The 16,056-nt window shown below is 43.0% G+C and overlaps 1 protein-coding gene across 1 annotated transcript in view; it reads right to left on the reverse strand.

Moving 5' to 3' along the window:
* The window catches only part of RANBP9 (RAN binding protein 9), a 38,757-nt gene extending 26,916 nt beyond the window's left edge, over positions 1 to 11,841 (reverse strand). Inside the window, exons 1-2 of the mRNA XM_066558118.1 lie at positions 11,263 to 11,841; positions 2,855 to 2,966 (exon numbers count right to left, since the gene is read on the reverse strand). Of these exons, the coding sequence (XP_066414215.1) occupies positions 2,855 to 2,966; positions 11,263 to 11,725 (575 nt within the window). The 5' untranslated portion in view covers positions 11,726 to 11,841. The remainder of the gene's footprint in view (positions 1 to 2,854; positions 2,967 to 11,262) is intronic.
* Positions 11,842 to 16,056: the final 4,215 nt, after the last annotated feature.

Raw genomic sequence — 16,056 nt, forward strand, 5'->3', positions numbered from 1 at the left:
TTCAAATTTCTACTCAAGCCAGTTACTCACCTAGATACATTAAAGAATTTAATGACCTAGGTCATTAGAGTGACAAAACCAACTCTGCGCTCAAACACAGCCACAAGAAGCCATGCTACATCCACACCCTAAACAAAATAGAGCTGTGCTTCCTTAAAGAAGAATAATTTTTGCGCCCTGCTTTCAGATATGCAAGATCAGATTCCAGAAGCAGCACCTTCAAGTACTACAGTAGTACGAAAAATGGATCTCCTACAGCAGGTTTTTAGTAAAGGGTTTTGATTATTTCAGGCAAGTCATGCTGAGTAGAGCACACAAGCAAGAAGGCTCTTAGACATATGCTTATAATACAGTACATGGACTAAATACTTTCAACTGAGTTTATTAAAAAATTAAATAGAAGTAGTAAAGGCTACTACCAAAGGGAACTCCAAAGAAACAGCACAAAATTATCCACTGACATTTATGCAAGCTGGAAGCTGTACTTCAGCTTACAGATAGGTATCTCAGTTGTCTCAGGTAGTCTAGGATTTACTTTAAACAGTATTGTAAAATACAGCTCTGCTGCTGCCACAGCTAGGCTAACACCTTGAGAACACTTGATTTTGCAAGTAAGGCATTTTAGCTAATTGACCCAATTAGTTACATGCTGGTCTTCTACAGATATGGTCCTCCTGAACTCTGTTCCCATTACCAGATAACAAAAAGAAAAAAAAAATATGGCAAAAATGTACCTGGAGCAAGCCAGGTGAAACACAGCAGGCAGTGAAAAAGAACTAATAAATCCGAACTGACAGAAACTGGTTTCTATAGTCCTATTTCTCTGCATTAAATTCCCCAGTTTACTTATTATGGAAAAATTTATTAGTTTGAATGCAAGGTAACACTGAACTGTAAGAGATTCATCCTGCATCTCACCAAAGACCTCCTGGACCTGAGAACAGGGTCTAGAGATACACATTTAACATCCAGTGAAGTGCCACATGTTGACTCCTGGTCTTTATCGGCCAAGCTGCATTTGCCTTTAGCTGTGTGTACAGTATTTCCCAGCTACCATACTATTTTACACAATGAAAAAATTCACATCTCAGCTCATTATGCAGCTAATGTTTCATAAAGTGACACTAAATGAAGTTCACAAGGCTGAAGCAAGGATGAGGCAATATTAACTGAAAAATGTACCCCTCCATTTTTTATGCAATCTCAGCAGGCAACTTTGCAAGTCATAGCTGTGTACATCTCACGAGTAACCACTTAAATACAAAACCTTGAAAAACTTTACTCAGTGATGTCTTCCCACTTTTGCAGGGCTGCCTTACTGAATTTGAAATTACTAAAATCCAACACAAAGGACCTACAGTGAAGTGTTAGAGGAGCTATGTAAAATGACACCCCCACATATGTGGACACTGTTTGAAATCCATCACTTCAAAAAAGCTACCTTCCAAACTAAGTAGGCAGAAAACTATTTCAAGAAGAGACACACCACTAGGAAGTCACAATAAGAACCTCTCTTTAACCCACAGCAAGCAGCAGGATATTTTTTTAAAAAATGTTCCTAAAATTAAAAATACCCCAAAAACCAAAAAAACCAAGAAACCCACACACACATTCCCCCCAAAAAATAAAGGTGTTCCTAAAATCGGTAGCAGAATGTTACTTGAAGAGCTAATTTCTACCACCTCAATTTTAAAATAATTAGGTCTTCACATTGTAACAAAAGTAACTATGGATGTAAGCTTTTCACAGCAAAGAACTCTCCCAGGGATAACTTTTTGAGAACAGAAATAACAACAAACTCATAAATGCCCCTACAAAGCTGCAGCACTACTGAGAGGCTATTCTTTCAAAATATCACTATGCAATACTATAAGGAAAACAAAGAAGTTTGAATACTGTTTCTGACTTACAGAGGGCTTACAGGACTCTGGGAAAATGAAAAAAACAAACTGCAGCGAGACAAAGAAAAGACAAAGGCACTGAATTTCATCCATGGTTCTTCTCTCAAGATTTACTTTCACACCAGGGCATAAGCACCTGCAATATGCTTGTACAGTACCTAGAACAGGGACAGACAGTCCTGAGTAGAACCTTGAAGCAGAGCCAAAGAATGTACTACAGCACATTAGAAAGCAGTCCTACAGTGTATCAGAATTAACACCCATCCTCTACCAAAAGCAGTGAAAGATGAAAAGGAACTAAAGTGCTTCAGCAAAGATTTAATTAGCACTTCAAGACTTTCCCAGGTGAGATTCTATCTGCCTCAGCAGACTTAAAAGCATGTATCACTTGTGCTTCAACAGATTCATAATTCAGATGGATTATGGGAAGCAGCATATTCTTGTTCTTTCCATAGGGTGACAAATTCCCAGGCACTTATTCAGAATATTCCCCTTTATTCTTATTACTGTTCATCAACAAGTAGCCTTAAGAATAACTTTCTGTTTCAAAATTGATATAACATCCATGAAAAGATCACACTGAGGAAATAAGTTGGTCTGCTACACATCCTAAAAATTACATCAAAGTCTGTAAATCCATATAGCCAAAACCCAACACCTTTAAAGGTAACAGCAGGGTCAATCTGGTCATTCCAACCCCAACTTTTTTTGTCAAGAAAAAATGAGATGATGCTTTGGTATTTATTGTACACTGATTTGTGGACAGTAAATACCACAATCAGCTCTCTTAAAAGAATCAAACATAAGTGTGCAATTTCTCAACAATAAGGAATCAAGCTATATAAAGCTGTAAAATAGGAAAATAAGTTTTGATACTGAAAACATCTGTTGACTGAACGATGATATAAGGCAGTATTTCAAGAAACAATTAATTCATAATGCACTCTGCTTACCCATCTCTTCCCTTACTGACAATTTTAACTTCGAAATAATATATGCCACAGGCTGCAGGTATAGGATGTGTAGCTCGAACAGAAGCAGCATCTTTTGGAGTTTTTCCATGACCTGAAAAACAAGAGCATTCAAAACACACAAAAAATGTATTTTAGTTAATTGCAGAAGGAGACTCAAAGCTATGCATGCCAACTACTCAAAACAAAAGGCTTATGCAATGAGCAAACAACATACAATATTCTTATCAACCTGAGTTTTATGCTGGAGTATTTTGTTTCAAATACTGTAAGCACCTGTATTGCAACCAAGGATGCTGAAAGAAGTCCTGGATATAGTAATCCAAATAGGTCCTACAATTACTTAAAGGGAAACCAGGAAAAAGTTTCACCATTCTAAGTAACATGATTGACAAAAGGCCACCTGTGTTTGAAAGAACTGTATGATTTCTCAAATGCACAGGGCTTACTCATTTTTATAAACTGAAACACAACGTAAGAGAGTTTCATCTAATGCTTAGTACTCTGAATCTACAAGTTACTGAAGACACTTCAATTCTAACATCCTCCAGAATAAACACCAGTCATTATACAGAACATGCTACTCACAATCAATTTCCACATTCCAATGTTGTTCCAGGACAGCATTAAGCCTTACAGCCTAACTGAGCTCATGCAGCTCCTACTCCTTTTTCTTATTAGGCTCACTCTACATTAGCTCTGCCACAATAAGGCCCAATTTCAGCTCTTGTCTACTTCCAGGATTTTCAACCCAAACCCAAGAGCCACTTGCATTCTACTAACACCAACCTTCTGAAGGTGTCATCCTCCTCACAGCCCTTTCCAAAAGCAACCTGGAAGCAGGCTTTTGACCAGATGACTTGTTTTAGCAACAACCTGCTCAAGCAAGCACAGTGTCTCCCAAGTACACCCAAAACTCCTCAACTTTTGTGTGACAGTCATGCATGGGGCCACTGGACATGGTTTAAAAAATTTTAACAAACAAGATGGAAAGTATATTGGATCATGGCAAGAAGCAAGGCAATTCAGTAAGATGGAAACCAAGAACAGACTGTCACTGCCATAAGAATAACTCACACAGATCCCATGCCTACTCTTGAAGTGGATCTGTAGCATGATGAAAGGAGCTGCCTGTTTTGAGTGTGCTGTACAAATCACTTGTGCTGCAGCACTCCAGCTGTCATTTCCAGTCCAGACAGGGAGGCCTACTGCACCTGCATAGCAATTGATCTGTATATGCAAAAAAATCCCACAACGAAACACACTTCTTTCAGGGGCATTAACACTGGCATTACTGCTCAGGCTCAGATTAATCATGTCTCAGGTGCAGCAAGTCAGGTCACACAGCAAAGAAGAAACTGTAGGAGAATGACAACCAAGGCAGGCAGAAAGATAAGGCCCAGCTGGCCCACAGTACAAAACCTCTAAGGGCAGAGGGTCAGGGATTGACCTGTACAGAACCTCTGAGCACAGTGCTCCCTTGTGCAAATGTTCATAGAACTGTCAGTGCTTATCAGCCTGCAGAGCCAGCACCCACCAGCTCCTAACCAATGGCACGTGCTCAGCCAGGGAGAACTCTCACCAAGGCCACACCAGCAACCAACGCCTTTTTGGACACCACAAATTCTTCACCCACTTACATTAGGTTTAACCTCCCATGTTTTCTCTGATGTTAATGACTCACCCCAGTGTGCTACTACCTAAACACAAGTGGCCAACCACCTTACTTTTCTGAGTGCAAACCCATTGCTTGCTTCAGTGTTTTGTTAGTACTACTAAACATTTTGTGCAGAAATCCTTCGATCACCTCACACGTTTGACAATGTTATGTTTGCTGCCTACGTTCTGCATGTTGATTTCTGCATGCTGATGTGATGTATCACATGAGGAAAAAACAGTAATTTACTCCTCCATACACAATTTCGTTTTATTGTTCACTACTTTTATTTCCTCAGGCTGTGACAACCAGTGTAACAACCAAGTACATAATCTTAGAGCTTCCATGAGTTTGCTTGGTTTTCAAATGCTGGTAGATCACTATTTAGCTATTACAGATTACCATGTCTAAGTACATTGAAATCCTTCAGCTGAAAGGGCAGAACACTGAACTCCTAAGACATCCCTTAAGTTCAAAGGAGTCCGATTAAACAATGCACTGGAAGAAGGAAAAATACTTTCTTCTAAAATGTCTTTAGGTTTTTACTTTAAAATAGACTGCAAAGAAGTTCCCTTGGTTACACTATGCACTTGACAATCTGTGTAGTTTCAGTCTGAGTCATTCTCCTTATTTGGGAAAGTCTTCCACATAGAAAAGACTAAAGCAGTAGGAACCAGACAAATATTATTGAAAATGTAAATCTATTACCCAGCAGACTTAGCTTTGTGAAATCACAATCTAAGTGTTTGGCAACAATACCTATTTAAGGTATTCTTAACACCTCTTCCTGAAACTCCCCTTCTCCCATCTCCTCCCCAATCCAGGCATTTATTTGCAAGGCCATACTAGGAACCAGATTGATTAGCTGATCGGGGTTTAAGAAACCTACCAGATTTTTTTAAGCAGCAGATCAGTTCCCTGATCCAGTTCACAACACAGCCACACACAGCTGTCACACTGCAAATAAGAGGTCAACAGAGGGGCAGAAGTAACAGGATACCTTACCAGCATTGCCAAACACTTCATGTGGTGAAGCAACACGCTTGGGGAAGTCAGTGCCCAAAACTACTTTCATCCCATTAAAACAGAAGACACCCTAAATTTAGAACTGCTGTCCTTCTAACAATCTCCTATGAATTCCATTTTACTGCTTGAGCATACTGGTTTTATTTGTACTTACATAAAATTAATATGTCTAGAAGGCTAAACATCATCCAGTTAACTACTTTCCAATATTCCAAGTATCTCCACGCTGTCTAAACATGGTAGATAAGTCTTTCAGTACCACCAGGCTACATTGAATTACATGTGGTCATGAGATCCTAGTTTATCAGCCTGCTTTAAAACAAGAAAGAGGCTCTTAACTGAACAGTTAGCTGAACTGCAAAATTGCTTAGCAGAGGATACTATAGATGTTAGTGTTTAAGAGAACACAGCTTCTAGAACTGCAGTTAACTGAGACACTACCTTGAGTCCACAATGTCCTTCAGCTTAAAATGGCTGGAAGCTGATAGGGGAAACAGACATACACCGTTTATGCCTGACATGTTTTTAGATTTTTTCTCAGGCACTTGCGACCACTGTCACCAATGGGACTCCTGAGCTGAGTGGCCCATTAACTTGATGTCTTCTACTGCTGCCACATTCTTTGGTAACCTGAATCCTCACTTCCTTGCTTGTGAATAAAAAAGAACTTTGACACCCAACTCTGAACTTCTGAATCGGAGGTTCCAAACACCTGAAGTAGATCACACAAACACTGCCCAATGTTTCCTCAAAACACACCGCTCCGACAGTCACAAACTATAGGTTGAGTATTTAAAAGAACACTTTTGAAGTATGTAATATTTAACACTAGCGATTTTCATAATTAAAAAGAGAACTCTGCAAACAGATGCACTGGGAGCAGAGAAGGGAAAACAGGTCTACAAATCTTGAACTTTACACTGTAAACCAGATCATAGGTAAGTTCAATTACTAGTAACTGTTTTTACTTGGGCATTCATTAGAAGTGTTTGACAAGCATGAATTGACCATGCTTTATATATCACTTTTTAAGCACTCACACTTATGATTTTTAGTAAGTAGTATCGCTACTACTTAAGCAAAATTACAGTGAAATTAATCTAAATTTTAATTCTATCAAAAGCTAACTCGGATATAAACATGTTTGGAGAAGCCATCTCTGCTTTCAAAAAAGATAATCTTTGAACCTAAATCTAAGTTTATAATGCATACACACCAAATAGTCCAGAAGAAATCTATAGGAGCACCTACCTAGACAAAAGTAAGCATGTTTATCCAGTTTAAATCCTTAAACGAAGTTTACATAAGTTGAACTGCAGTAATTTCCAACAGGTGGTTCAATGACTAGCTCACACTGCCAAAAATAAAATAATCAAAGCCTAATCTTCTGTTGTATTAATTAGGCAAGTTTCACTGAGACAAGAATGGAACAGGCTGCCCAGGGAAGTGATTGAGTCACCACCCCTGAAGGTATTTACAAAACCTGCAGATGTGGCACTTGGGGACACAGTTTAGTCGAGGACTCAGCAGTACTGAGTTTGTGGTTGGACTCGGTGTTCCTAGAGCTCTTTTGCAAACTAAATGATTCTATAATTCTAAGAAAAAAACCAAATCAAAAGACACAAATTACTAATTTTACTTTAACTTCTTCCCCAGTTAAAAAAAAAAGCAAGACATCTCAGAGCTACAAGGCTGTCCAAAACAGGCAAACTGTACTGAATGTACTCTGAGTGTTCTCTGCCAGAAAAAGTGACACCATCCTTGTAACACTGAGTGACAACACAGAACTATTAGTATAGAATCCTCTTCGTTTTCCAACAGGAAATGGAATGCATAGTTTGCACTGAAAAATAGTTTATTTTTGCTTTGCACTACAGGCAGTTCAAAGGCAACTGCACTGTAAATAAATGTCTGGCTAAGACCCCCTGGCCTGTGATACATTAGAAAAAGTTCATGCAATGGCAGCTTAGTCAAAATTGCGTAACTTTCTTCAGCTTTTTTGGACAATTGTCGCAAGACTAATTTACGTGAAGTTTCTATAGGAGTTTCCATTATTTCTGCAACAATTATTTTGTCTGTTTACCTAATTCTGTATATAGTTTCTTCCATGGTTACAAATCTGAGTCTGTTTTTATCTCCTTACACTACATAGTACAGATCACTACCTGCTGGAAACCTAATTTGCCTGTCTAGTGGATCTTTCATATCACATACACCATTTATGAATTCCCTGGTTTTCAATAGGACCCATGTCTTATTTCTGAATCTTTTAGAAATATCTAGGAATATTGTTAAAGATGTCTTGCCTTACTAGCTATGTAATTTTGTGCATGCATTATTTGCAGCATGCACTTATGCTTTCTTTACCACTTACCTACAGCTCAGAGCTGTAAAAATTATAATTAAGTGAAATGACATCCATTTTTTCCTGATACAGTTTTTCACTGTCTCCCTTACAAAGAAACACCACAAACAACAGGTAGTAAGACAGTGCTAGCTTTCTATCAGCTTGCACAGCTAACTGGCAGCAACACAAAAATGTATGTCTGTCCATAGGAAAAACAAAAATACTCTAGATATAGTCTTTCATATATTTACAGTATCACTGATGCCATTGTCTACGTATTTCATATCAAGATTTTAACAAAGCTACCTAACCTGCTAAACAAAAACACCACCCCATTTAAGTTTTCCTTTCCAAGTAACACTACGATTCCGAGAGATAGCACAAAAAAGCACTGACTCTTGGGTTTTGTTTGCCTTAACAAAATTTGAAGAGCTTTTATTCTGATGCTAGACTATACTCCTTTTTTTTAAACCTCCACCATTAGATCAATGCCTGGTTTTGTGGCAGTTTCCATTTCTTAAGCAGTCTGTAGGATGCTTGCAAAAATCTTCAGGTCCAGAAATGCACTACACAAAACATCCCAGCTGCAATGGGTAGAAAGAGACATCCGCTGCACTTCATGTTTCCATACAACTTGTCCACTGGTAAGCAGGAAAATAAAAGGAATCTTCAGAAATTACATTGAGAGGACCATCATTCATCTCACAAACCAGTGAAACAAAAATATCACTGTTCACGATACATCAGCACATTAAAATTATTAAGGTATCTATATGAAAAATAACTTTTAAAGTTTTTGCGCTGATTGTTCCTCTCACACATTTTTTCAGTAGTCCAAACACATCCAAAGTGAAGGCAAAGCACTGCTGTTAACACTTTCTGCCTCCTACCAGTCACAGAAGGAAATTACTCCAGAAAAACAGTTCTATAGCCAGAAATCTACAGAGGCAAAAGAGAAAATTTAAGTGTACAGGGTACCTATACTACAGTAATAGAAAACAGTAAGAATTGCTTTAGGTTACTGGCTTCTTTGGACAGATCTATCTTTTTCCTTGAGTATTTTGGTCAAGAATACAACAGTTCTTTATCCCTGCTCAACATGTAATTCATATTTCCTCTCAACAAAAACATCCAATGTTCTTCCACTACTACTTAGGTAATTTCAGAAGCACTGAAAGTGCCAGTATTAGAAAAGAAGATACTGTGAGTGCTTTCTTTTGAGATCTGTTATGTAAAACACTATTTCACAGTGCTAAGCACATTCCTACTTGCCATCTTCCCTCACTCTCCTCATTGAACCTCCTCATTTTCTCCCCTTTTATTGTATTCTTAGGGCAGAAGGATCCAGGAGGGAGAAAAGGCAGGAGATGTTCAGCATGTTTGCCCTCTGGTTCTCAGGTAGAAATACTCTGATGCCATTCACTGCTTAGCCCAGTTAGCAACTCCAGGTGCCAGGCTGGTAACATAAACATGGAGTTGCCCTAACAGCCGCCTGCATTAAATTACCCAGAAGAAAAGATGGGCCACTTAAGAAGCCATTTACTCCCATCTGCACTTAGGAAAAAGAAAAGCAGACATGTTATATTGGCACCTCTCCTTTTCAAAGTCCTTTGGGCTAACCTAGGAACTCTTCAACCTTCAGCACTTGCCATTGTTTAAGAGCTAGAGTAAAGGTATTTCATTGTTATAACCTACTAACTGTGCTTCATGACTTCTGTAATTTCTTTGAGGTAATGATTTTCCATAACACCGCGGAAAGGAGGTAAGTGAGGAAAAACAGGGATAACACAAGGAAAGCCTGAAAATATACTTCTGCAATAAAACTGAGGTTCAACCTCTAAATTCTAGCTTATGAGAAAAAGAAGTTGGCCAAAGCAAAACAAACCAGCAGAAGGAGTTGATAGCCACTAAGCTATGATCATCTTAGAAGAAAAAAACACCAAAACCAAACAACTCACTGCCACTAAGCACCAGAAAATACAAAATGTTTCTAAAAATACAAGGTCATAAAACACTGAACAAAAGCCAGGAAATTCAGAGTTGAGTATTAAATTACACATCCTTAAATCACTCGGTGCCTCCCAGAAACCTGCTCTACAGTCATCAAGCTCCTTTATTATCTTTGTACGGTGCATTAAACTTAGCATTTTTAACAGAGTATTTTGTGTGTAATATTAAAACCTCTCTATTAAAAACAAAAAAAGTCTCCCAGAGTACATTTAATCCTTTCATGGCAGCCAAATCCTGCCATGTGTTTGTGTTGCCGTTTTCCTCCTCCGATTAAACAGTAACATGTTTATCGAAATTTCCCTTGAATTTCTCCACTGCAAACTCTGAGAAAGGGTAACTGCACGGTTGTTTGTTTCCCCTTCCACTACGTTCATTTGACTACAGACTGACAAAAGATCCAGTTCTTCACAGCCAACTCAGAAGTGGCTTTGAATCCACAACACTTCTACTTTAGGACTTTGGGCCTAGAACACCAGATGTGTCTGTGTTTTTTCAGGTCAGAGTGTAGGCTTATGTTTCCAGGTTTTATGACATTTCATAACAATCAACACAAGTTTTTCTTCTAATACCTCTCGCTGATGTTATTTTTTAATACAAAAGCATACTGTTTTTTACCTTTTATTTGAAAATCTGTAACTTTAACTGTGAAACGTCTAGGAAGAAAGTTTTAGTCACCTTTATTAATGTAAGTCCTACTGTCGTTCCTTCCCTCAAATCACTCTGTGCAATAGTTAGGCAAGACTATTACCAGTGACTTTAAAATCATTTTTTTCACAGCTTAAAAATAAACCGTGTTTTTCTCAGTGCTTTCCCCTCCCGTCATTTCCGTGTTCAATAGCTTAACGCTTGCTGCTCTTAACTCCATTTAACCCTTGCTCTTCTCGAGAGGGGGAAAAAAAAAGCAGCCACTTCTTTTTCTCGCTCATTACCATAAACAGGACACGTCATGCCGAGCGTCCTTTATTCTCCTGCCTCCGACCCAAACGTTCCGGCGATACCTGAATCCACGGAGGAAGTCTCGGAGTTTACATAATGCCCACTCCAGAAGCATAAGGAGGCGGGGGCGGCCCCTTGTGTCCCCCCCCTTTCCCCGCACGGCGACAGAAACGGGGAGGGGGAGGGGAAAGGAGAGAAAAATAAACCTGAAATAAGGGAAAACAAGCCCCTTATCTCCACGCTGCGGGGGGAAATTTAGGGGATCGGAAAACAGGGAAGAAGGAGGGAGAGGAGCGTGTGTTATTTCCTGTTATTGTTACTCCTGTGCCCACTGCCCGACGGAGGGGTCGGGCAGCCCCCGGCCCCTGGGGGGGGACCGGGGGTGTCGCGGCGGCCCGGGCCGCCCCTCCTCACCTTTGTAGTGCACCCGCAGGTTGTTCTGCGAGAGGCCGATGTAACTGAATTTGTCCTTCGGGCTCCAGGAGCGGGGCAGCGGCGTCTCCTGCTCGTCCACGGCCGGGTAGAGCCTCTTCAGCCGCCGCTTCAGCTCCTTCTCCTGCTCGTTCAGGGCCGGGTCTCCGTGCGGGAAGGGCGCCGGGGCGCTGGTGCCGCTCCCCGCCGGCAGGCCCAGCGCGGCGCCGGCACCGCCGCCCCCCGCGGCCGCGGGCCCGCTGCTGCCGGCCGTGGCGGCGGCGGGTGGCGGCGGCGCCGCGGTGGCCGGAGGCGGCGGTGGCGGGTGGAGCAGGAGCGCGGCGGCCGGAGCGGGGCCGGGGCTTGCGGCGGCGGAGGGGATCCCCGGCGCCGGCGGGGGAACGGCGGCCGCCAAAGAAAGCTGTGGCGACGGCGGCTGTTGTTGCTGCTGCTGTTGCCCGGACATCCCGGCTCCGGCCTCCTCCTGCTCCTCCGCCGCCACCTCCCGCGGCGGTCGCGACTGTCACCGGACGGGCCCGGGGGCGGAGCGACGGGCAGGCCCGGGGCCGTGCGGAGCGCGGGTCACCCCCACAACCGGAGCGCCTCGGTAGAAGACGGGGGGCGGGGTGGGGGAGGGTTGGCGATGACGGCGGCCGGTGGAGGTGCCCGATGGGAGCGAGGGGCGTCGCGGGGCGCGGCGGGGCCGGGGGCGAGGCGGGCTGAGCGGCGGCGGCGGCGCCGGGCGGAAGCGGGAGGCGGGCGGGGAGCGGGCGCCGCGGCGGCGGGGCTGGCCCGGCCGCCGGCCCCTCCTCCGGTCGGGGGCGCGCCCGGCGCGCACACGCTCCCTCCGGCCCCCGGCGCGCCCCCGCCGCCGCGCGCCCCCGCATTAGCTGAGTCCGTGGCCCCGCCCCGCCTCCTCCCCGCGCTCGCGGCGGGGCGGGGCCTCCGCCCCTCGGCGGGCGCGAGGCGCGGAGGGAGGGGAGCGGGGCGGGCGAGGGAGGGAGGGAGGGAGGGAGGGATGGATGGATGGATGGATGGATGGATGGATGGATGTGAGGGGTGAGGGCAGGAGGGTTGGTTTGGCGGTACCGACACGGGCCTTTGGGGGTGGTGCTGGAGCGGTCCGTACGGTCCAGAGCTGCTGTAGGGCTCTCTGGCGTGTCCCGGACCTGTCGCGACCTTTTCTCCAGGAGGACTTCTGCGCGATCCCCCGAGAGTGGTGAGGAAAGGGATACTCACCCTCAGTGGCTTACTGAAGGGTGTTGCTGCCGAGGGCCAGCCAAGTGGTGACTGTCCCCTCGTCTTGAAATTGTCATGGAATCAGAATATGCTGCTGGAGAGCTTTGTCCAAATGTGTCTTCAACTCTGCCAGGCTTGGTGGTGTGACCACTTCCGTGGGGAGCCTGTTTCAGTGCTCAGCCCTCTGGGTGAAGAATGTTTTCCTGATCTCTACCCTAAACCTGCCCCAACACAGCTTCATGCTGTTTCCTCGAGTCCTGTCACTGACATTACAGTCATGAGACTGTAATGATAATTCTCTTCTCAGTGTTGACCTGGGTACATCAGACCTGTTGAAAAGTTTTCTGGTGTAACCCAGACCTGCTGAAAGGTTTTTTCTGGGACAAAGTCAAGCTGACCCTTAGAGGGGTAATGGGGACACACATTAACCCTCAGTGCGTTAATGACCAGTTCAAAAGGATTGACTAACCAGGGTGAGTCCAACGGGGATTGTCTCTTCCTGATGAAATTAAACAGTTGTAATGCCGACCCTTTTCCTCCTGGTATGACCTGGGCTTGTAATAGCTGCCGTGACCCACAAGCAGTGCTGGATCAAATGACAATTCTTATAAAAGAACATAAACTATGCACATAGACCCACGTGTATATACACATGCATATATATATATATACACACACATATGCAAACACCAGCCACTCAGTGTCATTTCCACTGAGTGGAATTATAGTCCACTCCAAGTGATCTATTAACAAGAACCTCAGTTACCCTGCCTTCAGGTGCGGGTCATGACATTGAGTTGGAGAAGAAGGAGAAGGTGGCATGGCAGCAGGCTCTGCCACCATTGGGAATGATTTGGGATGGCAGCTAGGGAAAATGGAGACAGGCTGGTGTGTGCCACCAAGGAGGCTCTGCCTCCTGACAGGCACAACATGGGTCTGCTGCCTTGTGTCCAATACTGCAGCTGCCATGGGGAAATGCCACTGAGAGCATTTCACAGAGATGGGAAAGCTTGGGAATGCCTCAGGAAGACAGGAGGAGCAGCGCAGTGTTTCTGAGGGGGTTTTGTTTGGGGCCTGTTTTCTTTTGGTTTGTGTGTTGCAGGGTGGTTTTGTTTGTGCTTAATGTTGTTGGTTATTCAGTGGTTGCCTGCACTAACATATTCACATGGCAGCAGTGAAAGAGAAATGGTTTACTGATTGGCAAACTTGCCTTGGAAAACATTAGGAAAAGAAGGAATGTTACTGGCAAATCTAGAACTTGTGTCCAGTTCAGGGCTCCTCAGTACAAGAAAAACAAGGAGTTCTGGAGAGGGTTCAGCAGAGGCCACAAAGATGATGAGGGGTCTGGACCATCTCTCTTATGAGGAGAAGCTGAGGGAGCTGGGCCTGTTTAGTCTGGAGAAGAAAAGACTGAGAGAGCATCTCATTAATGCATATAAATATCTCAAAGGTGGGTGTCAAGAGCATGGACTCTTTTCAATGGTGCCCAGCAACAGGACGAGGAGCAGTGCCTATAAATTAAAACAGAAGTTTCACCTGACCATGAGGAAGAAGTTTACATCAAGAGTGGCAGAGCACTGAATGGACTGCCTGGGGAAGCTGTGGAGTCTCCCTCTCTGGAGACATTCCAAACACACCTGGATGTGTTTCTGTGTCACTTTCTCTAGGTGACCCTGTCTTGGCAACAAAGTTGGACTGGATGATCTCTTCCAACCCTAAAAATGTTGTGATTCTATGAACCTGAAATGTTGATCACTTCGCAAACCCTTTTCCAGCTGCCAGCATATTGGAGTACAGGCACAGCAGCAGGAAACAGAGGAGGTTAATTATGCTTCATCTGTGTGAAATGGTATGTGAGGTAATGGAGCTGTGACACTCACGAAGGCTTATATGAAGCTAAACATTTCTCACCTATAGTTACCAAAATATCCTGTCACATGCAACTGCTTGGTGATGTCTAATAGCATTTATGGCTGGACAAATTGCAGTTATCTAAAAATACCCTATCAGGAGGAGCTGCAAACTGTACAAGAGTAGAAGTGCCTAGGATGGAAGTTGAAACACAAGCTGGACCATGCCTGAGGTCAATTACCCTGGCACTCTAGGCTATCTCCCACTATATATAAGTTTGCTTTCTAATATTTAGATGTTGTTATAAACCGTGAAGCTTAGTTGTTTACATTTTTATTAAAAATACAGTATTTGGCTAACAATAGACATTGGGAGATACATTTGTTATGTTCCTAAGTGTAGATGCATCTTAAGTCTTTTGTGATTGTCAATAAATCTTCTGCCATATCTTCTTCCTCAGTTGTGTCTCACTTTTAGCATTTGTGCCAAAATGCTTCATGTCACCCATTTGAGATTAACACCATGAGGTTCCTGTTTCTTGAACAGTAAGACAGGAGAGCAGATGTTTGTGCACTTACTTCTTGACTTTATTCGCTACTTTGCTACTCTCGTTGCTTTTATCACATCTTTTGCCATCTTTCAAGGATAAATAATCCAAGTGTAACAAAGCATTGTCTTTTATAAAAGTCTTTTCTCCAAACTATGCAAACCTAGACAAACACATTCACATGACTTTTTCTGAGTGAGGATAGACTGCACACTATGCCAGAGGTTTTGTAGAGAATTCTAATAATTGGTGTTAACCAGTATGTTACTTATCCCTCCTGTGTTCTACTAACTTGTTTTCTGACTACAGCTTTGTGAGGACTAGTAATAGCAGATAGATATTTACATAAATGCCCAGTTTACTTTCCAGTTTAGTATAAATGAATGGGAGCTTGTCAGATTTAGAAGCGGCACTCGCATCCCTCCCTAACGTGTGTTGTTTTGCATTTTCAGTATTGAATTTAATTCACCATTACATGGTGCATTCTGTTTCGTTAGCACTTCCTCATCATCACAGTCCCCTCTTGTCTTGCTTAGCTGAAATAATTATGACAGCTGCAAATGTTGCCATCTCACAATACAGCCCTCTTTCTATATCAGTGGTAAATACAGCAGCAATATGAGACTTGCTGCAGAGCCCCAAAGCTGGCTGGTGTTAACCTTCCACCATCACAGAAACTTGCAGTTCAATTCTGCTTTGTTTTCCATCTCCAGTTTTTGAACCATGATTGTACTTTTCTTTCTGCTTGAGTCCTCTCTGGCTTAGAGGTTTAATCAAAGGCCTTTTGAAACACTGTAAAACATTGGCTAGTCCACCAAAAGCTCTTTTTTTGGGGGGGGTGGTTTCTTTTTTTGATACTTTCAAAGAATTTCAGTAGATGGATCAGCTAGAGATGATTTAGCTTTGCAGAAAGCCATGCCCCCCTTTTGTTAGGTCTAATTCTGACATTTAAATGCAAACATTCTCTTCTGTATGCTTGGTTTTCATTTTTGTTTACTTTAAGGGACCATTTCTATCCAGGAAAAAGTGATCCAAGCATTCTAGGCACTGAGGGTATTTGTTTGGCCTCTCGTTGAGCCTATCAACAGGGAGTCAACATGTGGAACATGTGTTTTAAAGTGAGTGCAGGTGATCACTCCCTCAGTCCAGGAGCCATATCC

This window comes from Molothrus aeneus, chromosome 1, assembly GCF_037042795.1.
Source record: "Molothrus aeneus isolate 106 chromosome 1, BPBGC_Maene_1.0, whole genome shotgun sequence".
Lineage (NCBI taxonomy): Eukaryota > Metazoa > Chordata > Aves > Passeriformes > Icteridae > Molothrus > Molothrus aeneus.